The sequence below is a fragment of the Arabidopsis thaliana genome, chromosome 4, assembly GCF_000001735.4.
Source record: "Arabidopsis thaliana chromosome 4, partial sequence".
Taxonomy (NCBI): Eukaryota; Viridiplantae; Streptophyta; class Magnoliopsida; order Brassicales; family Brassicaceae; genus Arabidopsis; species Arabidopsis thaliana.
The window spans coordinates 17,230,566-17,257,221 of NC_003075.7; the positions used below are offsets into that span (position 1 = coordinate 17,230,566).

The 26,656-nt window shown below is 35.1% G+C and overlaps 6 protein-coding genes across 8 annotated transcripts; 3 read left to right on the top strand and 3 right to left on the bottom strand.

Moving 5' to 3' along the window:
* Positions 1-23: 23 nt before the first annotated feature.
* On the bottom strand, positions 24-5,015 carry AT4G36520 (Chaperone DnaJ-domain superfamily protein; the record flags this gene model as incomplete). Its single annotated transcript, NM_119815.7, has 8 exons — positions 4,425-5,015; positions 2,599-4,340; positions 924-2,564; positions 758-828; positions 613-678; positions 433-522; positions 154-330; positions 24-59 (listed from the first exon to the last, which is right to left on the bottom strand). Exons 1-8 carry the CDS (start codon positions 4,868-4,870, stop codon positions 24-26), a joined length of 4,269 nt encoding a protein of 1,422 aa, NP_195370.5. The 5' UTR covers positions 4,871-5,015.
* A 4,330-nt stretch (positions 5,016-9,345) lies between these two features.
* Positions 9,346-11,603, bottom strand: AT4G36530 (alpha/beta-Hydrolases superfamily protein). 2 transcript variants are annotated; one of them, NM_179176.2, is made up of 8 exons: positions 11,293-11,465; positions 11,106-11,170; positions 10,917-11,024; positions 10,691-10,829; positions 10,417-10,587; positions 10,098-10,338; positions 9,930-10,021; positions 9,393-9,840 (listed from the first exon to the last, which is right to left on the bottom strand). In NM_179176.2, the coding sequence occupies exons 3-8, from the start codon at positions 10,951-10,953 to the stop codon at positions 9,555-9,557; spliced, it is 966 nt and encodes a 321-aa protein (NP_849507.1). In that variant the 5' UTR covers positions 10,954-11,024; positions 11,106-11,170; positions 11,293-11,465; the 3' UTR covers positions 9,393-9,554. The 2 variants fall into 2 exon arrangements, with proteins under 2 accessions (NP_195371.1, NP_849507.1); NM_119816.5 differs by having other exon boundaries at positions 9,346-9,840; positions 11,106-11,603.
* Positions 11,604-13,017: 1,414 nt separating this feature from the next.
* Positions 13,018-14,731, top strand: BEE2 (BR enhanced expression 2). 2 transcript variants are annotated; one of them, NM_119817.3, is made up of 5 exons: positions 13,018-13,424; positions 13,510-13,689; positions 13,782-13,988; positions 14,073-14,213; positions 14,305-14,731. In NM_119817.3, the coding sequence occupies exons 1-5, from the start codon at positions 13,134-13,136 to the stop codon at positions 14,398-14,400; spliced, it is 915 nt and encodes a 304-aa protein (NP_195372.1). In that variant the 5' UTR covers positions 13,018-13,133; the 3' UTR covers positions 14,401-14,731. The 2 variants fall into 2 exon arrangements, with proteins under 2 accessions (NP_195372.1, NP_849508.1); NM_179177.2 differs by having other exon boundaries at positions 14,079-14,213.
* Positions 14,732-14,834: 103 nt separating this feature from the next.
* AT4G36550 (ARM repeat superfamily protein) lies at positions 14,835-17,896 on the bottom strand (the record flags this gene model as incomplete). The annotated part of the gene is made up of 6 exons (NM_119818.6): positions 17,476-17,896; positions 17,320-17,383; positions 17,040-17,225; positions 16,819-16,926; positions 16,538-16,743; positions 14,835-16,449 (listed from the first exon to the last, which is right to left on the bottom strand). The coding sequence occupies exons 2-6, from the start codon at positions 17,359-17,361 to the stop codon at positions 14,835-14,837; spliced, it is 2,157 nt and encodes a 718-aa protein (NP_195373.6). The 5' UTR covers positions 17,362-17,383; positions 17,476-17,896.
* Positions 17,897-22,091: 4,195 nt separating this feature from the next.
* Positions 22,092-22,424, top strand: AT4G36560 (uncharacterized protein; the record flags this gene model as incomplete). The annotated part of the gene is made up of 1 exon (NM_119819.1): positions 22,092-22,424. One exon carries the CDS (start codon positions 22,092-22,094, stop codon positions 22,422-22,424), a length of 333 nt encoding a protein of 110 aa, NP_195374.1.
* A 1,300-nt stretch (positions 22,425-23,724) lies between these two features.
* On the top strand, positions 23,725-25,197 carry RL3 (RAD-like 3). Its single transcript, NM_119820.5, has 2 exons — positions 23,725-24,364; positions 25,022-25,197. Exon 1 carries the CDS (start codon positions 24,095-24,097, stop codon positions 24,269-24,271), a length of 177 nt encoding a protein of 58 aa, NP_195375.4. The 5' UTR covers positions 23,725-24,094; the 3' UTR covers positions 24,272-24,364; positions 25,022-25,197.
* Positions 25,198-26,656: the final 1,459 nt, after the last annotated feature.

Here is a 26,656-nt window from a genome sequence, read left to right on the forward strand (position 1 = left end):
TTAAAGAAGAACCATATATCACATCAACGTCCTTCTGAGTTGAATCTGTTCCAAGCTTCCTGGATATTAATTAGAACATTAAGACAATTCCAGATTCTTGAATGAGCAATTCAGAGACTGTGTAAAAAGGTGTAACAGAACATGAACCAATACCTTAAGAAGATCGAAGACCTTTTCGCAGATATATTTCTGATGAATGTTTGCACCTCTTTGCTGTAACTTGTCTGGATGAACACAAAGTGTAGCTTTCCTGTAAGCTCGCTTCACGGCTGCTGAAGTTATCACTTCTGTTAACGGTAACGGTTGCCAACCGCTCTCGGGACCGAGAATCTGGTTCACAACAAACAAAGACAAAGAAAAATCGATTTGAGAAATAGCTTTTAACTATCTAACTTTGATCTCTAGCTATGTTGTTCGGTAAGGAAACGTTACATATTGTAGTGTTGAGAGTAATGCTCTTATGTTTCCTTCTTTTCCACTCGACCATCTTTTTACTTCGGTGTCTAAGGTTTCAGCAATTCTCTGTGGGAAACATAAACAAAAATGTGATTATTGAAAAGAAAGGAAGGCTTTAGTGAAAATATAGGAAGGAGTTCAGTTTGGTGGTTGTACAATTCTCTCTGCTTGTTCTCTCTGAGCCACGAGATCACGCATGTTCTTCTCTGCTAAAGCTTTAGCCTGTTAAGAATTCAATATGCCCGTTAACTAACATCATCAATGGTGTGGATTTCAAAACGAGTATTGAAGCATCAGTTACCACACGATCAGCCGTTCTTTGATGCCTTTCTAATCTTGATGTATACCTTTGAGGCGATTCACCTTCAGTACCTTAAAAGACAAAAGAAACGAAAATGGGTTAAGCACTTAAGCTAATAGGGGTATGCAAAAATAAAACCACTAGAGAGTTTTCAGAGTATTTTTACCATGAGAATCTTGATATCTTGAAGCACCAAAAGAGACTGAATTTTGAAATTGCTTATCAGAAAGTGATATTTCCATTCGTTCACCAAAGAAACCTGAACTCTGAGATTGCTTATCGGAAACCGATCTTTCCATTCGCTCTCTTGCCTCAAAAGCAGCCTTTTCAGCTGCACGGTCACGAGCTTCAGAGGTTGCTCTCTCCACTGCTGCCCGTTCTGCTCTAAGTCGAGCCTCCATCGATAACTTATCAGGCAAAGACTTCTCTCTGGCCTCAGCACATGCTTTCTCCAATCTTTCACGTGCATCAGCCAATGCTCTCTGGTCAAAAGCCATTCGATCCTTCTCCCTCTCTCTTTCCCTCTCCCTTTCTTCTTCTACCTTTCTTAATTGCTCCATCTCTAAGTCTCTTTCTCTCTTTAGTCTCTCTGCTTCTTTCTCACGTTGCACAGATACTCGAGAAGGCAATGGTCTTTCTACTTTTGCATCTTGATTTAAACCTGCTTGCGTCTCATAGATATTTCCTCTTTCCTGCTGATGGGTGAATTTATATTCATGGTTTCTGAAACCATAGGATGTTTTGGGAGCGGACTTACTTTCCTCTGGATTCCTTTGATCACGACCAACACCTACAACGTCTTCTAATCTTTCTTCAACTTCAGTTTTCAACCCACTGACTCGTTTGAGAACTGAGGCATCTTTGGAGGTTTCAGAATTTTTACTCTTCTGTTCGAGCTTCCCTCCTATAATATTCTCAGTGACAGATGTGGATTCCTCACCTGATTCTCCATTTTGTTGGTTACATCCTCCATTCTCACCCAGCCGTGGTGTCTCTTCATTCCTCTCAAACAACCTGGTGTCAGCATCCATCTCATTAGTTCCTTCCTTTTGGCTGGCGTCTTTGAGGGTCTTCTCAAAAACCTTCCAAGGACAGGTTTCTGCGGACATAGATTCTCTCTGCCTTGTCCCTTCTTCTTCTTTCTTTTGTTTGTTCACTGATACGTCGTTGTCTATACTCTCATTCTCTTCTAGAGTGTCGCTAAGACTTTCATTTGATGATTGCTCTCCATGAGCCTCTTTGGTGGTTTCACAGGTTTTCTCCATTTCACAAGCATCTCTTTCTTTCTCGTCACTTTCTTCTCCTGAATATTCATGTTGTTTTCTTTCATTTTCCTGATGCTCTTGATTTTCTCTATGTAGTCTTTCTCTTTCCTTGGCTTCTTGCAGCCTCATCCTCATCTCTTCCTGTTCAAGATCCTCTTTCAGTCTTCTCTCAATCTCTGCCCTCTCAAAAGCTTCTATCAGTCTTTTTTCTTTCTCTTCTAGCTCAATAGCTTCTCTCAGTTTCTTCTTATTCTCCTCTTTTTCACGTGTCTCTTTCAGCCTTCTTTCGTTCTCCTTTTGCTCGAGGGCTTCTTTCAACTTCCTCTCATTCTCTGCCTGCTCAAGAACCTCTTTAGCTCTCCTCTCATTTTCTTCTCTCTCTTGTCTTTCTTTAATCTGCCTTTCCTTCTCTTCTTGTTCAAGAGTTGCTTTCAGTCTTTGCTCCAGCTCTGCCTTCTCACGTGCCTCCTTTATTCTTCGCTCGTTTTCTTCTTTTTCACGTGCTTCTTTTATCCTTCGTTCCTTCTCTTGTTCAAGTGCAACTCTCATTTTTTCTTTCATGCTCTGCCTTCTCACAGGCCTCTCTCATTCTACGGTTCTCTTCTTCCTTTTCAAAAGCTTCTTTTAGCTGCAATTCTAACTCTTGTTGTTCTTTCATTTTCCTTTCTTGTTCTGCCTTTTCACGAGCCTCAACAGCTCTTCGTTCATTCTCTGCTTTTTCACGAGCTTCCTTAATCTTTCTTTCCTTCTCTTCTTGCTCCAACGCAGCCTTTAGTCTTTTCTCATTTTCTGCCTTCTCAACAGCTACTCTTTCTCTTCTGTCATTTTCTTCCCTTAGACGAGCCTCTTTAATCCTAGTTTCCTCCTCCATCCTCTTCAAGGGCTCATTCAGTTTAGTCTCACTTTGGCTACGCATTTCCATTTTTTTACCATTTCCATTCAATTCAACGGAAACCTCTAGCGTACTTTCATTACCAAGAGCTTCCCTGAGCTTTCTCGCATTTTGTTCCCAATCATACACGCATTCCTGGTTCGTTTCAGCTGCTTTCTGATGTGTTTTTTTATCCAACTGTTGATTTTGAATGCGTTTTGTTTTCTCTTCACAGAGCAATTCCTTCTTTTGTTTCGCAGGCTTTTCAGTAAAGAGCTTGTTTTCTTCTGGTTTGAGCAGATTTCTGTGTTTCACTATCCCACCATGATCAGGTAAATCGTTGCCCATCTCAACATGTCTCGATTTCTCAATCTTTGGCTCTTCAGGAGCCTTTTCAGCAAGCTTGTTCTCATGTCTCTTATGCCTAGATGATAACTTTCTCGTTCCAGAGTGTTTTGGCAATTTCCTAGCTTCATGATCCTCCCTATCTCCTTTTGCTCTCCTCCGTTGTTTCTCCCAGTCAACATTGCCTGCCCATGTCAGCTCCTGATCGAAAAACTCAGCATTAAGAGGAATAGAAACATCTTTTCCACCACTGTTCTCATCAGCATTTCTTGGTAGCTCTGTTCTCACCAATTCAACATATTGATTATTAGCTTCTTTCCATTCATCATTTCCATCAGAGGTTGCTGACCCTTGAGAAGACAGAGACTTGCTTCCACGCTTATCCTTCAAAGACTTTCTTGCTACATCAATATTACTCTTAACAACTGGCAAACCAGCTGCATAGCTCGATTTCCCTTCCTCTTTTATTCTATTCTTCGTGGAGGATGGCGTTGAGGTGGTCCGTGCCACATCCCTCTTCCTTTCTAACAGCTCTTTTGCACTTTTTAATTTTGCCTCAGCTTTTAGCATAGCTTCTCTCACAGCAGCTGAATTAGCATCAACCTCTACATCAAAGAACGTTGGAGAACTACTACTATCTACAGATCCTTGTGATCCAGTGGTTTTAGAATTAGAAGCCGAACTTCTAAAATCACTCTTCAATATAGGAGCTGCTCTCGATGGAGGTGGTATTCCAGTAGGATGAGTCTTCAAACCAATCTCAGAAACAGTAACAAAAGGTTCACTACTGTAATACTTGTCTTCAAAGACAAATCTACTTGTACCTCTACCAACAGAAGATGGCCCAGTCACCTTGTTAAGCTTTGTTGTTCCATCAACTGCGACAGTGTAACCAGGAATAGCACCAAGATCAGCTACACGTATCACACCACTTGAGGACATATTTGTCTCACCGCCGCTTATCTGACTAGCTTTGTTATAAGAAATGTTGAACTCTGTACTTCCATCAATGGAATCATATGAGTCTCTACCATTAGAAAAGCAAGGACTTTTGCCAGAATGTTCTGTACCACCTGAGCATGACTCTACTTCCTCAGGAGTCCTACAAACAAAATAAAGCTCAATTCTTAAAAAAGAAGGCTCTTTTCCACAAATTGAATCATAAAGTTTCGATTTTTATCAGTACCAAGCATCGTCGGAGGAATCACCATCACCAACCACCGTAGTAGACTTCTGCTGCAAAAACAGTTCTTCATACGACGGAGCTAAATCGAGATCGTTAAACCCTCCGAAGACTTCACGGTAGTCAAAACCTTGACTCCGAACATCGAAGTAGACATCTCTATCATCAACAAGTGGAAGATCGAGTACCGGAATCGAAGAAACGGCGGCGCGTGAGGAGCCGTTGAAACCGGAGAAAATCTCGCAATAGTCTTCGAGACGAGGAGATAAAGTCGGAGCTCCGAACCTAGGTGGACCACCAAAAACGTCGTCGTATGTAGTAGTGGTGGTTGTATTAGCCGTTTTGCCGGAGTTGTAGCTAAAACCTCCGGTGGTGTTATTGCCATTGTAAGGTTTCTTAGGTAATGAAGAAGACCTGTTTGGATTCCGAGAATGAGAGAGATTTTCCATGAGAGAGTCAATCAACAAAAACGATTCTTGGGGGTTCGCAAATATTTCTCCTTTCTTCTTCAATCTCTCCGGCTCTCTCCGTTGTTGAGAGTCTGAAACAGCAGAAGTCAAGCGGACGGAAAAAGCGAAAATCAAAAGAGGAAAAATGTCTCAAAAAGAAACTCCAAAATGACGAAAAAGGACCTCTTCAGCTTTAATTTGAAATCTAATTCGAGTCGTCTTTATTTCAAAAGGGTATATAATATTCCCATCTCTCTACATCGTACAAAAAGAGAATTAATTCTATTTATTTTAGGTTAATTCATAATTTTGTAATATGTCAAAATTATTATTTAATAGTAAAAAAATAAGAACGTTAGGATTTTTCTGTTTAACTTATTGCTTGTTGTCTCCATATAATACTAAAACAAATAAAAAATTTTGATTGATTGTTAATAAAAAAAAAGAGTTCTGAAAACAGTCGTGCTGCTGCAATCGTAACGGCCGGCGCGGCGGCAACTAATTAAATACAGTAACAATTTTTAGTATTTTAATAAGACTTGTTTTATTTTATTTGTGCTATTAATTTTATAATGAAATGATGAAACCGATATATAGGAGGACAGGTGTAGCCGGTAAGCCGGTGAAGACGCGCGAAACGAAAAGGAAAGGGTAAAATAGGAAATACACAATACTCGTTGTTGTCACTTCTTCGTCTCCGGTGGGTCCGACTATTGCAGCACACTATCTTCATCACTTTCCATGAAAAAATAGGAAAATAATTCTCTCTTTGATAATTATAACGTTAGAATGAATTTATAAAAATTAAATTACAGATACGCAGGAATCTCATAGTTTTAATATTATACTATAGTAGTACAAAACTTGGATTATTCGGACCTGGTCTAGTCATCTAGATAAAAAGTATAGATATACCAGTGTCGTTTTTTGCAAGGCTATAAAAAACCAAACTAAAATATACGGACAAAAACAAAAAGAATAATAAAAGAGTGATAATAAATGTAAGAAGAAGAAAATAAAGGTTCCCAAGAGGGAAACAAATGTAGTGAAAATGGTAAGAGTAAGAAACTGTGGAGTTGCCTCGGCCAATGAATCAGTTACAAGTGTAACGCACTCTTACTTGTACTACTATTTCCCATTTCTTTCCTTTTTGTTCAAATTCTAGCATTAGCATTTTCTAATTGATGTGTATATATGTATCCAATGAAAGATATTTGGTGACAAAACGAGTAATTATAAATTCGCTAGCAGTTTTTAACCACTAGTTATGAATACATTTACATGTGTATTAAGCTATGATTGTAAAACTTTAGCTAAAAGCCAACAGTATTATTTGACAAAAGTAGTCCTCGCTCTTTGACAAAAAAAAAAGTAGTCCTTGCTTGAAACTAGTAATTTAAATCATAAATTACAATATTGACAATATATTTGATTATCCAAATAACTTGATTAAACATATGTAATCTACAAAAACTCCTAGTAAAAACAGGTGAATCATTGGCATTTTGTAAAACTGTTCTGACGTTTCCAATAATAGCCTGAAAATGACACTGTTGGTGTAGTTTAATCAAGATTTGAGCATATAAGTATTAATCCAAATTTGGCACCATTCCTCCAGATCATTTTTATAAGAAAAAATCAAATTAAAAAGGGACACTAATTAAGTCACGAATAGGACAGCCTAAACCGTTCCAGATCATATTGAGTATCCTTTTTTTTTGTTTTTTTCTTCTCACAAGCATATATAGTCCATTGCAAGTCGAAATTTATAATTTCATTACACTTATAATTAAGTACGACGCAAGTATGGTGCATATACAACATATTTATTCCTTATACGTATTATTATCACCCTAATAAAATAGAATAAATACCGATTCGCTAGTGTAACGATTTGGTGTCCACAATCGATAACGAGATATATCGTGGCATGCATGATTAATGATTTGAACCATTTATTAATTTGTTGACAACTCATATGATTATCACTCTACGTTGCCCCTCTTAAAGTCGAAATTGAAATTTAGAAGATAATTAATATTTGTTCATATATGGGTAGTTGGCTTCCCATATTAAGTTGTATAGCATCAATTAATGTACATGTATGTATTCGATTTTTTTTTGGTACTCATTAACTATGAAATCAATTGATATATATCTATTTTGTTAATTATGATAGTGAAAATTTACCTGCACTAGGGCTATTACGACAAAATAATTCATTGTGATATGAACGAGTGCAAGCATATTAAATCATTAGTTAATGACAACACCAACTTTTTCTACAAGTTAGATTCGGAATTTAATCAGTTAATTTTAGTTTTAAAATGAATTTCAATTGTGTACCCTTACCTTTTTGGTTTAGAGCCAAATATAAATTCAAATTCGTTTTCTGTTTAGTAAAATTTCATTCAAATAAAATTAGCTGGATTTATTCGCGCTTCAAACATGTATATAGATATGTAAACGTGTGGGTGTGTATACGCGTGCTTGCTTAAAACTCCGTGCCTTGTAAAGCATGCATGAACCCTAGATGATAAAAAAATATATAAAAGACGAATTCACACTTTGATCAATACTATAGTCTCTTATAGTTTGAATAGCTATATTAGTAAAAATAACTTCGCAAATAAAAACATGATTAAATATTATGCTTCGAACATAATGATGGCGGTGATAACCATGCTTGCCCTACTTACAAGATTCACTTATTCCGTCATCGGTGTATTCACTTATTCGTTTCCATCATCGGTGTATTTAAATAGTTACTACTAGCTATTATATCTGATTTTCTAGATCATAATTCATAAGCACATTGTCTAGAAAAACTATGCGTATTAAACAGAAATATATCTTTATATTTTGAGTAACTAGAGATAAGTTTACTGGACGATATCTCTATTGGGTTGTTTTCAACTATAATTTTTTGGATGTTGTCCCAAATTTGGGTAGTTCTGCAATTGAATAATATCAATCTTGACCAATAAGCTACGATCTGAGTATCCGTATGTAATATGTTAACTTAAGAGACACGCCTATATCTGTCTCTGATCGTGTTGGACAGGACTATAAAGTCTATTTATACGTTTTAACAATATAACAATACACTGTATATGTCTATATAAAGACCAAATTAAATACTAGGTTTTACATATTCAAATGCCCATTTTCATTTTTCGTTTTTAGTTTATATTTTTCCATTTTCACTCGATTGGATATATTCCTTGCAGCCTACAGTTAGATCAATCTGGATGTTAATTGGACCACTTTTCTCTTTTCGCGTAATTTTTAGTTTATTTAATTGAATATTATGTATAGGTACATGATAAAGTTATGCTAAGGAAGATTGTGTTCATTTTATATCTTTTTCTATGTTGAGATGTGGAAACTCATGCATATAGTTGATAAAATTGTCAAATAAAGCAAAAGAAAATCAAAAACCACACAAGATATGATTCTAAATGTTTGCCGCTTATCATTGTTACAGAAAACAATAGTTTATTTAACCAGATTATTCAAATTTCTATCTAGGTACTTTAAATCGAAAATAAAATTTTAACACAAATTGGTACTAATTAATATATATATATATATATACACTAATTATATAAGTGAGTTGGAACTTATAATTTACTCCCCACATACAAATGATTGCAATCCTTAATAATAAAGAAATATAAAATACAAATGATTGCCCCAACATTTTCCAGAACACTAATAAGTACTAATAGCTAGTGTATATATTTACATTTACTCTATATACCAAGCAAAAGACAGTTTAATAAGTAACATTGTATACGAAAATTCCATGTATCTTTGGAAACTCCATCATTCTCGAGTTTAGAATCTCTGGAATAAAAGAAACTAAAGAAAAGAAAGAAAGGGTCCTCGTGTTGGCCACTTTGGTTGGAATCGCAGCACTCAAATATTCATACGACCATTTTCCTTACTAATTATGATATTTGTTAGCTTAGGTGTTGACCTGAAAGAAGAAAAAACGACTTAGGTAAAATAAATCATAGCTAGGGCCCTTCATTAAATTTGCATCAATCAAAATCATGTGAAGAAATTACCTACTATGCTACTACGAAGTCTATGATCTACATTTAGTCATTTATATTCTAAGTTATTAAGTGTTTTTGTTTTTCTCTGAATATATGATAATTGTGAACTTCTGTAGACTTTATAGGATTAAAGTAAGATCTCTAGAGGATATTGTTGCAGTTGAGTTTTTATTTTTAAGAAGCTTAACCAGATTGTATAGAAGAAATCAATGGCTTGTTGTACAGTGTGCAACTAATTTCGAAGATTGTCCATACCACAATTTAGTGCACCCTTAAATTTGTAGCCCAAAAAAAACTTCAATTTGCATGTTTCACACGTGTGAAAAAACTGTCATTGTCAAAGTCAATCTATTGGTATTGGTACCCACTATTTTTCCAACATTTTAATAGATTTAAATGTCGTACTATGTTATGTTTTGTATTGTATGTTGTCTTTTATTCTCTTCAGGGGCTTTTAACCAAAACTTGCTTAAGATAAACTTGATCAAGTCTATGCTATAAAATCAGAATCTATGTTATGTTTTAGTCTGCTAAATCTCAGATAACACAAGCACAGAAGCAGCAATTGTAAAAGGTAACAATGTATTTACAACTATATACTTCCTTCACAAAAAGAGTTTTTACGTCTCCAAGACTATAGGAGAAGCTGGCTTTGAAGCAATATTAATGGACAACCAATCCAACAAAGCCTTGTTTACAGCTTCCGGGACTTCATCATGAGGACAATGCCCTGCTTGTAAGTGAACGAGCGATGAGTTCGAGTAAAATGCTTTGATTTTCTCGGCTTTAGCTGGACCGACCCACGGATCAAGATCTCCCCAAACCAACAGAAGCGGACAAGTCATCTTACTTAGAACACTATCTAGAGTGTATCTACTCTGGTTTGTTAAGAACCTTGTCATCAATCTGTAAGATATTAACACACGAAACAAACAACAGTTAGGTCTCTTTATTATGTATCAAAACAGAGAAAACTCTTTATTGGGGTTTAATACCTGTAGTATACTTCTCCAGCATTTGGATCTGTTGCAGGTTTTGAAATGGATTCGACGAGGTAGTCATCGACATTAGTAGAGTCTATGTACACCTGCAAAAACAAGAAAAAACTAAGTACAAAGTAACATACTTGAGATGAAGTCTGACAGAAGTTAATAAGACATTACACTCTTTAAGACAGATTCGATTCGAGAAGGTTGCTTGGCTTGCCAGAACAAGAACCCAAGAACCACACGTTGGAAAATCTCTTTTAGCGGCTTAACTATAAACTTGGTTATCACAGTTTCATCAGCTTCCTCTCGTTTTCTACTCTCGGCTGCAAATTGTCCCGCAGAGTTCAGAAGTGCAACTCCCGTGACTTGCTCGGGTAATCCAACCGCAACTGACAATGCCGTAAATCCCCCAAGGCTGTAAAGAAGTGGAAGAACTTGTTTCAGACTTCCTTGTGGAATGTCAAAAAGAGCTTCAAAGAAGACATTCATTTACCTGTTTCCAACGACAACAGCTGGTTCTTTCACTACCTCTTTCATGAAATCAATAACTTGATCTGTCCAAACCATGGCATCATACTCTATGAGAGCTTTGTCACTCCATCCGAAACCGAGTAAGTCCAAGGCGTAAACCTTGTATTTCTTAGCCAATTCAGGAATGTTATACCTATAAAAATCTACCGATATTAGCTCGAATTCGTATGATAAGGTAAAAAGTTGACTTAAAGCCTACACTGATCAATAGAGCATGGAGGTGAGATTGAAGGTACCTCCAATGAAAGACAGAAGCACCAAAACCATGAATAAGAACTAGAGGCGAGCCTTCTCCTTGAACAACATAATGAATCTTGTGACCTCTCCATTCCCAAAAGTTATAGCCTTCTGGTTTAAAAGCCAACCTCTCACTACCTAAAGAATCATCCAAATTCTTTTTAACAAAGATGACATTTTTAGACCAAGAGAGAAGCAATAGTTCCAAAGCTAGTTTTTTTTTACCTTGAACAGACTGAGAAGAAGCAGAAGAAGTATCCATGACTGAAACTCCAGAAGCAACAATCCCTCCCCTAATTGCAAAATCCCTTCTGCTGATTTCACATTTGTTTCCTTCATTGCAAAGATTAAACAGATTGTTCATAATTCAGGCTTAGGGGCACATCTAAATGAAAGGTTGGAGTTGAATCTTACTTGGTCGACAAATTCTAGCAGGAAAGATTGATCTTTTAGATGATGATGAACTGAATAACTCTGTCCTAACAGACGGTGTTAAAGCACATGAAGCAGACATCGATTATTCACAGAGAACAACCTCGTAAAATTTTCAAGGACAAGAGAACCAGATATTTCAGAACTGAGAGATGCAAAAAGGACAAACTTTTTGAGCACCGAGTGTATGTGTGAACTTGCGGGAGAGTTGTGGCGACCCCTGAGCCAGACAAGTCGAATCCGCTCGACGAAGCAGAGTGTTTCTGAAAGTTGCGGTTTTTATGGTTTAACGATTAGGCCGGTAATTTCGACTTAGCTAAACCGGCCGGTTCAGCCGTATTTGTCCCAAAGATCCTGATTTTTTACTCATCATTTTGACAAAAGCTGTCAAGTTGATATTATCAAACAGAACTATTGATTTGTACACAACAAGATATTGAAGCACTCTTTCTTAAATTTCATGTTCTCTAACTCTCTTCCTCAGATCTTGTCTCACTGTTGCATAGGTGTGACATTCTTTTGAAGTAAACAGAAATAATTGACGTGGAATGTGATTCCTGTTATCACATAGATCCATCATTAGTGAAAAGAGCAAACAACACAGTTTTGTAAGTAAGCAAATTAGAGACGTGATACACACGATCTAGGGCCTTATACTTTGATGTGACGAATACGAGTGTTCCTTCCGTTTTCGTGATTCGACAAAATGCCTAATTGCAACATGAATGCATTGACACAAACTTCTTTACAAAAGAATACATCCTGAAACCCATTGAATCAAAAACTTTCTAAAACTTTTTTGTGGAAATTGCAAAAAACAACAGATACTCTCAACGTTAAGTATTTTGGCATTTGAAGCATTTACTCTTCTCATCTCATAAGCAGCTTGTTATTGATGTTTCCCAAAGAACCAATGAAATGGAAACCTCAAAGCAACCTGTACGGTGTGTTATTGAAATCGGTCTAATTTTGGATATATTTTTTCAAGTTCTTCAAAAAAAAAAAATCGAAATAGTATTGATTCTCTTGAATTATGTCACGCATTATAGATAATGTATAGATATATAATTAATAGGGAAAAAAAGAAAGTATAGGGACCAAACACTTAGATCAAAAGCAATGGTGTCGCCTACCTTCCTATCACTTATCTTCAAACCCATTTTCTTCTTTAGGTCGCTTATTTTGTGTCCCTATCAGTTATGAATTATAATATGTGATATTATAATATGTCATATATTCATCGAGTTGCCATCTCTCTAATATATGAAATCCACTTAAATTATTGGTGTAATCTATGGATTGATGAAGGGTAGTAATCATACGTCACAAGGATCACGTATAGATTCACAACAAGACATTGAAATGATATCACTCATGATTCAAACCATTGTTTCTATTCATTTGCAAGTTAAGATTCATAATTCACATTCCCCACATTCTCCACCTTCAAGCCTAAGAAAGACCCTCTCTCTCTCTCTCTCTAACAAAACAAATTGGTACAATTAGAAGGTTGTCTTACCAAAAACTCAATGATTTGATTTTACAAAAGAGGATATTTATATGATAATACCCTCATGAACCTTAAGTTTTACAAAGTTTGATTATTGTTGCCAAACAAAAAGATCCTCTCAAAAACTTGAAAGGCCAAAAGGAAAAAAAAAAACACAGAGAAAAGACACAAAAGAGACTAACTTAAGAGACTCCTCATCTCATGTTCATAAGGACATGACCACATGGTAGGTTATGTCAATTAGACCCCACAACTTCTCATCTCACCTTCTTTGTCCCCAACCTCCTCCACTTTTATCAATTTTGTCCCTCTCTCACTAGATTTCGAATCTCATGTGTGTGGGTCAATGTTGCTTTCTATTTAAAGCTAAGAATAATTATATCTAATGGATTACTTTTCTTCCACACATATATAACTTAACTCTCTCTTTTTCTCTTTTGCTTTAACCCCCTCAAAGAAAAGATAAGAGCCTTTTAAAGTTTTTTTTTTACCTTCTCTTCATGGACTTGTCTGTACTTGATAGGCTTAAGTGGCTGCAACAGCAACAAATGGTTTCACCTGAGTTTCTTCAGATACTTGGCTCAGATGGGAGAGAAGAGCTCAAAAGAGTTGAGAGTTACTTGGGAAACAACAATGATGAGCTGCAGAGTTTCAGACATTTTCCCGAATTCGGACCGGATTATGATACTACTGATGGCTGCATTTCTAGGACAAGTAGCTTCCATATGGAGCCAGTGAAGAATAATGGACACAGCAGAGCCATTACCTTGCAGAACAAGAGAAAACCAGAGGTTTGTAGCTCAAGAAAGTATTGAGTATTAGAGTTTAGATTTTGTTTGAAACATTGTTTCTGATCGTTTTAACTATTGGTTTTAGGGTAAGACAGAAAAGAGAGAGAAGAAGAAGATCAAAGCAGAGGATGAAACAGAGCCAAGCATGAAAGGGAAATCAAACATGAGTAACACAGAGACATCTTCAGAAATTCAGAAACCAGATTACATTCATGTTAGGGCTAGACGAGGTGAAGCCACCGACAGACATAGCTTAGCAGAGAGGGTAATTAACTAAAGTGTTGTTGTTAAATAGGTTTCAGAGAAATTACTTTCATTAGAGATTTGAGTGGTTTTATATTTGTGGGATTTTGGCAGGCAAGAAGAGAAAAGATAAGCAAGAAGATGAAATGTCTACAAGATATTGTTCCTGGATGCAACAAAGTTACTGGAAAAGCTGGTATGCTTGATGAGATCATCAACTATGTCCAATCTCTGCAACAACAAGTCGAGTTCTTGTCGATGAAACTCTCTGTCATAAATCCAGAACTTGAGTGTCATATCGATGATTTATCCGCAAAACAGGTGAATAATAGTCAGTTTTCATCCCAAGAACTAACCAAGAGTTTAATTACCGCATTTATTGACTGGTTAAATATTGGAATCTAGTTTCAGGCTTACTTCACAGGTCCTCCAGAAGGTGACTCGAAGCAGTCAATCATGGCGGATTTTCGGTCTTTTCCATTACATCAGCAAGGATCTTTAGATTACTCAGTCATAAACTCAGACCACACCACATCTCTCGGCGCTGTAATAATCTTTATCTCAGACAAATCTTTCATTAGTCCCAATTTTTTGTTACTTGTCCGTGAAGTAACTTATTTCTTATTCTGTTTTGCAGAAAGATCATACATCATCAAGCTGGGAAACTCACTCACAGTGTCTTTACAACAGCTTGAGAACCGATTCTGTTTCCAATTTCTTCAGCCTCAAGTAAAAAAATTAGGGATAGCCTCATTAAAAAAATCGCGGTTTTTTGTTGTTGTCTTATCCATTTATCTATCTTATCTGAAATTTGAACCAAAAGAGACAGAGGAAACCAATCCAAAGATCTTTCTCAATCTATTATCTTCATACAAATATAGTGATTTACATATATTCCAGGGGATATGTATATGTGTAGAAGAAAGAGAAAAAACTCTTGTGGTCATAGCAATTCCTTTTTTTGTACATTGTAGAATCAAACTCTTGTGGTCGTAACAATTATTTCCTTCACAAATTACAACTACACTTGTATTAATGGAGATGCCTTTTGGCCTGGTATCAACATATACAAACCTAAGCCAACAAACAGAGAGCCAAAAAAAAAATCAAAAAAATTTCTCAAAAATTAAGTTAAATCCAGCCTAATAATGTATCTTATGCTTCTTTCTATTTTTTCTTCTTCTTGAGACTGGAGAAATTGAATCCAAAAAGACCAGATTTCTTGGGAGATGGTGTTATTTTAACAGGTTCCGGATGAGTAACTGGAGTAACAACCTGTGAAGTAGGCGAAGCAGTTGTTCTTCCTTCTGGTCTGGAGGAAACTTCTTCTTCTTCTTCTTTGTCGGAATCTACTTCTACAAGAGCTCTAAGTAATTCTGATGCACTCACCTTTACTTCCTCTGTTCCATTGTTGGATATCAAGATTAGAGATGAGTAAATATCAGTTGCTTCTCTCACGACAAGACAGCAATACTCTATCTTCTGCACACAGAGCTGAAGGAGGATGGAGATTGCGTTCTCTTGCTCCTCGGGAACATTTGACTCGAGTAATTCAGCTATGGAAGCTAAACAATCCGGGGTTTCGGTGATACAACCCCGACCTTTCTCGGTGCTGCAGAGGTTTTTCAGAATGATAATCGAGTGTTTGCAGAAAACTTTTTGTTGCAAGAAAGATGTGAGCTTCTGGATGAAATCGAGAGATACCATTTCCAGACAAATCTCCATGCTTGATGAAAGATTCTTGAGTGTGATCATAGCCTGTTCTTGGAGATGTTCTGCTTGGGACTCTACGATCTTCAAAAGGGAAGAAAGAGATCCTGATGAAGTTATCTTGGACGGACCGTGCGGATGGTTTGACAGAACCTCAAGTATGTTTAGAGCTTCTTCAGCTACTACCTCAGACTCAAGAAAGACTGAGAACATTTTGAAAACCTCTTCTTCCAAAGATTCTATAGCTCTCCTATTTCCACTAAGGAAAGCCAGCAACAAATCCAATCCACCCTTTATTATCTCTCCAGCGGTGCCATTTCTTTCGAGAGCATTCTTCAAATATGTGATAAGTGGCTCAAGAAATTTACTCGGTGACATAGACCGAAAAGCACGAGTACTGTGCTCAAAACGACTTCTTACATCTTCGACGACTTTGATCTGCGCATCCCATGGAAGGTTTGTGAGTCCACACAAGGGATCTATCTCAATCTCGCTGTGACTAGAATCTGTGTCACCAGCGCCTGAAGCAGAATCTATCCTCTGCATTGGAGTGAAGTAACCACCCTTTGACATCTTAGAGTAGGATGACGAATCAATGGAATAGCTCGAGTTGAAATCCGTAATCGAAATGCCGCTGTGATCAGGGATGTTGTACAGAGAACTTCCGAAACTAGCGATGGAAACAGAGAAGTCGATACTGTTGGAAGCCTTTACGTGCTTCCTCGCTGGATCTTGAACATCAAGACCGTTCTTCGCGCACCATTCTGATATCTGACTCTTAAGCTCTACATTAGGCTTCAATGTGAAGTCATCCAGTTTCCTTTTAGATATAGGACAAGAATCATTACCTTCATCGAACCATTTCTGAATCTGCATCCTCTCAAAGGTGTTGCCTGAGGAGATGATGACTGGATCATACATCACGGTACGAGAAAGCGTGCACTTAAATTTCTCAGGAAGTGTACCATTGTGTTCCTCAGAAGCCTCAGCTTCTGCAGCATTAGCATGCAGAGAATCATCGATGGACTGATGATGCGTGAAGGAGTTCTGTTTGTGATCTTCACAAATGATTCTCTCATGCTTTTTTCAGGAGACAGTAAAGATACTTCAAAATCTGTCTCTTGTTCCTTTCACTCTCTCCTACTTTCGTCAAAAGTAACTTTAAGGATCTTCTCTCTGTCACAATAGCTTCAGGTGTTGAAAGTTGGAGTTTTAACGCAGCATAATGAAAATCTTTTATCTCATCCGGAGAAGCAGAGGAAGACGTGCTCTTTTGCATCAATTCTCTAATAGCTTTCCCAGCTTCTTCTTCCGAGAATTCTAGAGTCAACTGTGTTGATCTAAGGTCTTGGACTATCTGAGATATCTGCAAGCAAGATTCACATCAGTGATTCAAATTATTATGAAAACATCGAGAAGAAACATAATATTTGGTACAAACCTTGATCTCCAAAATAGTTGGTACTATACTTCTAATGTCGTTTAAGCATTGCTCTAATGATTTTTTAGCTCTAGAACCTCTTGCGAGTATAGCATCTCCTGTTACTGCCTGCAGATTGAAGCATAGTATTAATCACATTAGACCACATAGAGATAAACCAAGGGATTAGTACCAAAACCAACTATGAAAATGTATTGAAAGTTGAGATTTTGAACACATACCATGTAGAGTTTACTGGATTCACTGCAATATTGAAGAAGCTGCTTAGTTTTATCCAAAGCATTGTGGAGTAAACAAAGAGTCTGTATCCCGGAAGAGCATCCAGGTCGAGCATCTTCTATATCAGGAAAGATTCTCATGATTCTATCAACTAGCCTCTTCAATTCTAAGCACATGGAAGAGTGCATCTGAAACAGAACAACACAACATGTCAGTCATTACAGTAACAAACCTTAAGACACCAAAACTCCATCATAAGACATATTTGATAAAACAACAAACCTTATAGGATTGAGGCATCCGTTCTGTGTAATCGATCCTCATCTAAACGAGAAGTTTCTAAATTCTGCAAATTTAACAAACAGCAAAAAGAGTTCTATTAGGAACAATTCTCAAGCATTAATGGGATAAATATTAGTAGTAAGAAAATTGACTTACCCTATTATGTCAACGGATTCCAAAGCAACTCAATTGAAATTTGTTTTCTTCAAACTCACAAACAGTTAAAAAGCACTAGAAAAGTCATAAACTTGCAGAATTTCACAGAAGAGTCCTGACAAAGTCAGAGTGTTTCCCTTGCAAATCCAGCGTAAATCAGAAAGAGAAACAAGAACTGATGATCAAAAGCGAGAATTTCATCTGAGAACTTGAGCATAGCTCCTCTGCTTCCAATTATTTATTACAAAAAAAGAACCCTAAAACGAAAATAATGAAACTCTATGGTATTCCGACAAAAAAAGAGAAACTTTTTCAGATGGGTCAAGATAAAGAATGAGTTTTTCGAGGTTTGTTCGTGCAAAGAAAGATCTCGAGGGTTGAAAAAAAAAAAACTGGTTGGTAAAAACCTGGAGAAAAAGAAGATGAGAGGATTATAAGGAAGAAGGACTGAAGAGTGTTGAAATGACAGCCTTTGTAAATGACAGTCGATTTTAAATCGTTGAGCTGCTAATTAAAAAAGGGACGATGAGATTGGACGGTGACGGCGTCTACGTCACCGTGTTTATTTTTAAGAGTGCCGTGTCAAGCGCAGACTAAATTGAAAGGACGAGGTCTGAGTGCTCGTTATGGTCTTAGGTCAATTACATATCCAACAAATTCTAATGTTTTTTGTAGTAATTATTTTGACATCTCTTTTTATTCCTTTTTTAAATGGAAGAAAATTTAATCTTTTGAATAAAAGTCTTCCTTGCTTCTTTGGTTTTTTTAATAATCATGATTAGAGTTTGTTAAAAACTAATGATTTTAAACCATTCTTTCTAATGGAGATTGATAGTGACGTAACTAAGATTGTTTTATTCTTGAATTTTTCAGTAAAAGACATTGACTATAGTTTTGGTTAAGTTAGTTGATCTTTTTCATGAAATTGTGATTTTAATTATACACATGGTAGAGTAGGGATTAATTCTAATTATCAAAATATGAAATAATGATTTCAATTATAAACATGGTAGAGTAGGGATTAATGCTAATTATCAAAAAGATGAACTCCACCTTAATTTCTGTCTATTATTCTAAAAAAATTGTTTACTTAAAATGATGATGTTAGTATTAATTAAAATGATGTTAGATGACGTTCCAAGTAATTCTTACCATTTTTATTGTCAAAACAATTACTTCGCTGACCTGTATTTAATTGTGAATGTAAAATAATACATTTGACATCATACATGTGGATTATTTCATTTTAAATTACCATTTTTTTGTTTATTGGATCGCATATTGGTCAAATTTTGGGTCCTCGCGTGGGTCCAGTCCAGACGAAAAGACTGCGTTATCACCAAAAGATTTTAATCAAAATTACCTACAGAAATCTAATCTGAATAAAAAAAACTGTAAATGGTGATCAAAACCGCACCCAAAACCGTACCGCAACAGTGCTATAACAGTATTAAAATCTCTATTTATACATATGTATTTATGTATTTTCGTTAATATTTAAACCGTACCGCATTTTTTCCGCACTGTAAAACGCAGTCACCGTTCGGAGTCTGAGAATGCTAATCTCTAGTAGAAAGAAACTAATCAACAATGCAACATGTTATGTCGCGTTTTTTTTGGTGTTAAAGTTTTCTGTTGTGCCCAACAATTTCACTTAAAAAGTTTATATTCAAACAGACATTTCTGGAAAAAATAAACATGTATAGAAGAGAGAGTGTAGTAGTCACATCACACGCCATTAGCTAGAGAGAGGGACGGAATACTTTCTTTTCTTGTGACCACATCCTTCGCAAACGCAAATTATCAACAATGTATAAAGACTTGTTCGTCTCCATTTGTTGACTGGTCCATCTTTTATTCTTCTTTCACTCGCTAAAAAATCTAATAGAGTATCTTTTCTAAAAGAAGCCAAAGAATGGGAGAAGATTTCTTAATGATGATATTATAGAAGAAATATTCAAGCATGGAAAGTTCAAAAGAGTGTTATCTGGCTTTATCTAGATCTAAATTAGATAATAGTGCTACTATTGACGACACACTTGATGTAAAATATTGTTAGTTGTTGGTAGTAGATATCATGGGTTAAAGATTTAATTTGATTTTTGTTTCTTAAGTGTGTTTTAAAAAATAGCATGGGTGTTTTTGTTTTCTTTTTTTGAAATGGAAAATGATAAAGGTGTGTCGTAATATGGACACAACATCAATGTCCATATGTGAAGCCCAAGATGACTCGTCATTGGCCAAATTAATCAGAAAACGAGTCAAATGGTTTTGTTGTGATGTGAACTGTTTTAGGGTTATAAACTCCTTCATTGGCCAAATCAAATAAAAGCTTCAAGCTTGATTGTGATGTAAACTGCTTGAGGGTTTAATTAGGCTTACTGACCAAATCACTAAATTATTTAAGTTTTAGGTAAATTTTTGTTGTCATTTTGTTATTGGCCAAATGAATAGGTACCTACTCATTGACAAGTGAAAGCTACTCTCAGTCTCACAACAAGTACACTTCTTGATTAATTGTGAATGACTTTAGATAATACATCAACATAATTTTTTGATGTTTTTCACCCACATGATAATCAAAATTGAAAATTTTCCAAGTTTTGGTAAGGCACGCGTTTAGAGTAGGTGGTAGACCTGTTTAGATTCAGTAGATGTATAGGTTAGATGAAAGTACATCTTACGCTAAACCTGTTTGTTAGATGCCTTTTATAGTTTTATAGAACAATATTAAGCATCTTCTTATTTTTATACTATATGATAACGTAGTACTAAAAACCATAACGTAACTACCTGTATATTATCAAGAAAAAGGCACATTTAAGGGGGAAAATAGTTCTTTTTAAACTAGTGGCAGCTACAAGGCCCATGACAAGTTAATGATCAATGGATCTCAAGCCCACTAATAGTATTAGATTAATAGATAATTAATGGACCGTATGAAATTTCTTAATTGCCAAGTTGATGAAACAGCTATAAATAGAAAATTCGATGATTTGGTGATTTTTTTTAAAATATAACAAACAGATTGATTAATAGAAAATTGTGTGGTTTTATGTATAATAATACTTTTCACAATCTTTTCTTTTCTTCATATAAACAAAACAGTCAAAAGAAGAATTTATGAAATTGTTAACAAATTTATAGCCATGGCCGGAAAGTTGGATTGAGCCCAAAATTTTGATTAGTCTTCGATGCAAATGTAATCACCAAGAGATATTTTCTTAGGAATTATGTTAGCTCTTTTCCAATCTTATAACATCATGTAGTGTTTTTTGGTTATCCCTATTCGGATAGTTCGAGATATTTTTCTTTGGTCAACTTTTTTTTTTCTCAAACTTTCATCCGCATTAAACTTTTTGTAACGCACATATTCACTTACGTCATCCCAATCGAATTTTCAATATTATACATGGAAGCAAAATTTAAGTGAATAAGTTTGATTATTACGATTAACGCAGTCATATCATCCTAAACGAATTTACAATATTATACATGGAAACAAAATTTATTAAGTGAATAGTTTGATTATTACGATTAACGCAGTCATATCATCCTACTTTTCAACTCTAATCGTATATATATACGATTACTACATTTCCGTTACGTAAAAAGAAAAAAAATTAACAAAAAAAGTAACACGAAAATAAAATTATTACATGTATCCAGATTTTTTTCGTGTATTCAAAAATGATTTGGCGGCTTTTACTTTTTACTTACAATATTGCAGCCAAAATAGTCGTCTCCGGACAATTACGTGCAGTGTCAGGAGGCAAAATGAATTATTTTTGTAATACTACATTGTATTTTATCCCCAAAAACAGAAGTTAAGGTTCTGATGTTTATGATGACATCAAAATACGTGGATTCGGGAACATATATGGTAATTAAACAATGGAAATTTCATTTGCATGCATTTAATTTGTGCCCCCATAATAACGCCACCATGAGATTTCTTTATATTTAACCTCGAAAAGAAGTAATTAAGAGCATCTTCGAAACGTCAAATGAGGTCCACTTCAAAAGGATCAGGTAAGATCGGAATCTAATCAAATAAAGAAGAAAAGAGAATTTGTCCCCCCTATGGACTGAGACAACAACAATATTATTAGTCCCGTCATTAGATAGGGAGGTAGTACTATTAGTCCATACTGTAATATATATACAGTATTAGGAACCCCACATTATACGTAAAAAATATCCGCAAATGCATTGTTAATTGAGTACGTTGAACATTGACATATAGGTTAAATGGGTATAGGGTAAAACCCCATATATGGCCTGTTCAAATAATGAAATCGTTATCAAAATCACTGGAAAAAGCAAGTTTTTCGTTCTTAAGAAATCATAATAAACCTAACTGATCAAACCCAACGTAATCTCAACGTATTTTGGGTACAAATTTGCTATAAGAAATCACATGACTAGCCAAAAGCGGACATAGAAACAACTTATTCATACAAAACTTGGAAGCAGGAATAGTTTAGACGTTCGTAATGGAAGAGTAATGAATGTGAGTGCTTAGCATAAGCAATGAAGGCGTAGACGTGAAGTTACGGATCCAAATGGAAGAGTCCAAAGAAATATTCCAAGAAGGCAAGTTGTTGAGTGGGAAGATGAAGTTGAAAGGAGATGAGTATCTGCCAAAAGAATGTTTTATCACAAAGCTTAGAATAGAGACCAAAAGGGTACTACGAGAGCTGATATTTTTAAACTTTTTGGAGAAGAAATACAGTCCATATCTTCATCTTTTTGTTATTTTATATCTTATAATAATAAGTACAATAAAACATAGCGAGTGGAGAGGGATCAGAGTAGTTAAACAATTAATGTCCAAAACAAAGGAGCAGAAGAAGCGTAGGAAAGGCGCAGATGTCGTCGATAAAATTCATCTACGAGATCTTCCCAAGATTTGGAATTTGTCCACTTGTATTGCCACTCAATGTTAAATAAGAGAGAAATATAAACAAGAACACCTGAATATCCTCGAAAAGGTGCTGTTTTTTTTCTTTTCTTTTTTTCGTTTGTGTCATGCATTACTAAACCAAAGCTAAATATGCATCTCGTATATGAACAAACTAAACACACACACAAAAAAAAAAAAAAAAAAAACACTTTGTTGGAGTGTCTTTGTAAAAGTACTTAATTTATATCTTACGCTTGTGTATATCTTTAGAATTACTATCATTAAAATATCTTTTAAGGGTTATACACAAAAATAATTCTGTTAAGTTTTAATAAAGTTGCAAACAAATAATATGACAAGTATTGACAATTTTTCGTACAGAACTGTTTCAACTCATTCTCCGGATTTTATGTATATAAAATTAATTTTTAATTAAGCATTAGAAAACATTTTGAAATAGAACAATTTCTAGAATTTTATCTCCATGCTTTACAGTTTTATATCCACGTTAATTTTTTTTATGCATGCGCCAAACGGAGTACATCTTTAAAAAGGAGTGGTATGCAACAAAAGTAGCTGCTCAAGTTTACTATAAGGTTTAAATCAGCCAATCTTCTTAGCCCATTTTAAGAAAAGAATGACAAAGCAAATATTCCTATACCTATAAAAGATAAATATTGACTAATTTGATGACGAATTAATCAATAATACTATAACCTAACAAGGTTCGGTTCTTATCATCTTATGGTTGCCAAAGAATGTTTTTGTGATCACGGTCCAGAGGATTACATGTTTAGGGGCTAATCTTTCATTATTAATTAAGCCAAATCACTTCTTAGTACTACTCTGATATTTGTCTTCTCATTGGAAGGAATATAATTTAAAGCTAAAGAGCATCAAGCCATGTAAAGAGTTTGATGATATTCACTAATAAGGGTTGCATGCACGAGTTTCTGTTCTTATCAACAGATGCTCAACACGAGCCAAATGTATAAAAGAGATCACTCAGATAATTCTATTACCAAATTTGCTATAAGAGCCATGAGACAAGAATGGCAAGAATCGACGAAGTGGGATTGTGTTTTATTTTTATGACATTACCAAATGACTTCGACTATATATGGCATCTACGAAAAGACATATCATCACTAACCTATCCATCATAAACAGATATTTGATATTTCCAATCAAAATGGATGGAGATCAAAAGAAGCATCAAACATAATCTAACAATGTCATGTGTTTATAATAAGCATCCGATACTACGGTCTAGTGATGACTAGATCTATACAAGAGCCTTAAAGAGGTAAGGGAAGGTCCACAAACATGCATGGGTTACTGACTTAGTCGTTTACTGTACGGAAATATAGTAGCAATTAATACAAAAGAAAAACGGGGAAGAAAACATCTTATATTTCTCTATTGCAAGGTCAAGGAATCTCAAGTTTCATTGGATTGTTTCACAATTGTGTGTACCTTCTCTAAGACTTTATGTGGTTGCTAAAAGAAATAGTCACTCTCTTAAAGTATATATTCTTCCAACTGGCTTAACCCCACACCATGCTTTTTCCTCCTACTTATAAGGAGCTTCTCCTTCTCTTAGCTAACCAAATCAACTCCTTTTTTATCAAGTCATAGATACATCTTCCTTCTTATTTTTTTCTCCCTCCCAAGAAGCAGATCTTGTACTCTCGATATACATACTTATTTTATATGGCTTCCAACTCAATGAGCTCTAGCGCTTCTTGGACACGTAAGGAGAACAAATTATTTGAAAGGGCGTTGGCTACATATGACCAGGACACTCCTGACCGTTGGCATAACGTTGCAAGAGCCGTTGGCGGCAAATCAGCTGAAGAAGTAAGGCGACACTACGAGCCTCCTCATTAGGGATGTCAATGACATTGAGTCAGGGCGTTATCCACATCCCAATTACCGTTCAAATGGAAACAACCACTGAAAGCATTAAAGGAACTCCAAAAGGTAAACAGAATATCACAACAATTATCCATAAGAAAGCATTCATAAATAATAGACATGCACTCTCCAGTTTCTTATGCGTGTCTTCTTGTTTCACCAGGCCAGAGAAAAAAAAAATCTAGCTTTATGATATAGTAAACACCACCGTTTCCCATATCTATGAACTGTCCCAACTTCTAACTGTGGGGCCAAAAGCAATCTAGTAACAGAGAATTCAAAAGTTAGTTTTGTCAAGTTCTTGAAATTGATCATTAGCCCATTAGCTCTATATATATATATAAAAAGTCATAGACGCAAAAAGCCATTTCCTGGTGAAAAGATGAAAAGCTTCCATCCATCTTTTTATATGTCTTTTAGCAAACAAAAATCAAAGTCCCACATAGTGATAGGCTGATAGCATGTTCCATGTTTCTTGTCTTTACCATTGCAAAAACTACTCCACTTACATAGATAGTATTTTGCCCCCAAAAAACAAAAACATAAATAGTATAACGTAACCCCCTTCTCTACTAACTTTTGGTTAGCCTATAGTTAAAGTTCAGAATTATTAAAATTGCTAAATTTGTGTAACAAGATTATCTAGCTGATTTCTTCATTTTGATATCTACATCTTTTTAGTCTTTTGAAGTAGTTAACTCATCTGGATTTTATGTCTTGCAGGCTCTACTGAAGTGGACATGGTTCCAAAACCATTCACAAAGCACATCTAAGCAAAGATATCTAAATGTATTTACTTGTTTTTGTGTTACGAATATGTAAGAATTATCTAAATCAATCAATGTGGTTTCATATAGTATAAAGTATTAACAATCGGACAAACTATAGTTCTCCTTGAATTCCATCCATACACAAATCTTTACAAATCGATCTAAGTCTAACAAACAAGATCGATAGGCCAAATATCAAAACTCCTGAAAAAACGATTCAGAACATGTTTTGATTCACTTTTGCACTCATCTCGTCGTTTTGGCGCGTAGCCTGATGAGAATCTCCATGAACATTGTAATTTGAGGAAATTTGATACGGTTTCGCAGAAAAATCAAGAGATCATCAAATAAAAGTAATAGAGTAGAAAATTGTGTATTTACTTACGGATAAATCAATACTGGATCGTTTAGTTCTCGTCAGATACCTCATATACACGCGTCTGTGTTTGGGGGGAAACTTTTTGCATGGGATGTAATTTGAATACAAACGGGCTAAAATCGACGGTGGTCATAACTATTGTCCCCGAAAATGTAGCGTTCTTATTTTGTTTTGTTTTTTTAACTTTCGTTGTCATATAAATATCATAGCTTTATTTATGGTTTTCGTTTATAATATTTGCGTTGATGAAAATTAAAACAACTACTATAACTAAGGAGAGTACATGCACTCATGCATGCATGCAAACACGGCATATCGTAAAATTGTAAATAAGCAAATTCATTTATCGTGTGTTTTTAAAACAAACAAAAAATGTTATTTTTATAAGATAAAACACTATTTTACAAGATATTATAATATTTTTATTTTTAAGTGATAAAGAGTAACAGAAACGATAGATTACCTATTACAATTTTTCTTAATACTAAATTTGAAAGTCAAGATGAGAGGTCCCTATTGAGCTATAAACTTTTTGTCAATTTGATTCATCTCGAGTATTATTCGTTTTGTGCAAAAAAATAATAAAAAAATACATTACATATACCTTTCTAAAAGAAAAGAAGAGCTCAAGAGGGGTATATATATTCTGTAATATGTTAGAGCACATGCCTTGTATACCGAAAAATTGCGACCCATATATGAACCATGACGGATAATTGGATTTATACAGTCCATATTAATAATTACAATTCGAATTCGTTTAAGAAAAAGAAAAGACAAACTATTATCTGTTTTTTTCTGAAAAAGAGAGACATTATTCTGTAATATTTTAAAGCACAAGTCTCGTATATATTCCTGGCACAAAATAGCGACCCATAGTCCCATACTAACAACAATGAAGAACTAAATAAATAAAAATTTGAAAACTAAAAAACCGTAAATGTCTTTCAGTTATTTATAGAAAATACTGCGTTCAAAATCGTTGCAAGTAGAACTAGACAAGAACTAACGTTTTTTTCAAAAAAAAGCATTAAACAAAAGATAATTTTACAGTCAAAGTGATTAAAGTTGTGGATTTTTTTATACGGTGCATGCATAACCATTTATTTCAACTTCGAACTTCATCTTTCAACTAAATGGATGAAATTACAATTATATAAAAAAAAAAATGTTTAGTTTAAAATTATGTAGTATAATTAAGTGGATTAG

What these genes read in the sequence shown, in the direction of transcription:
- RL3 (NM_119820.5), top strand. Translation starts at nt 24,095, where the DNA reads ATGGCTTCCAACTCAATGAGCTCTAGCGCTTCTTGGACACGTAAGGAG.
- BEE2 (NM_119817.3), top strand. Translation starts at nt 13,134, where the DNA reads ATGGACTTGTCTGTACTTGATAGGCTTAAGTGGCTGCAACAGCAACAA. An exon ending in AGAACAAGAGAAAACCAGAG is followed by an intron (nt 13,425 to 13,509) that starts GTTTGTAGCTCA and finishes TATTGGTTTTAG; the next exon opens with GGTAAGACAGAAAAGAGAGA. An exon ending in ATGATTTATCCGCAAAACAG is followed by an intron (nt 13,989 to 14,072) that starts GTGAATAATAGT and finishes ATTGGAATCTAG; the next exon opens with TTTCAGGCTTACTTCACAGG.
- AT4G36530 (NM_119816.5), bottom strand. Translation starts at nt 11,205, where the DNA reads ATGTCTGCTTCATGTGCTTTAACACCGTCTGTTAGGACAGAGTTATTC. An exon ending in TGCTAGAATTTGTCGACCAA is followed by an intron (nt 11,025 to 11,105) that starts GTAAGATTCAAC and finishes TTTGCAATGAAG; the next exon opens with GAAACAAATGTGAAATCAGC. An exon ending in GCTGTTGTCGTTGGAAACAG is followed by an intron (nt 10,339 to 10,416) that starts GTAAATGAATGT and finishes ACTTCTTTACAG; the next exon opens with CCTTGGGGGATTTACGGCAT.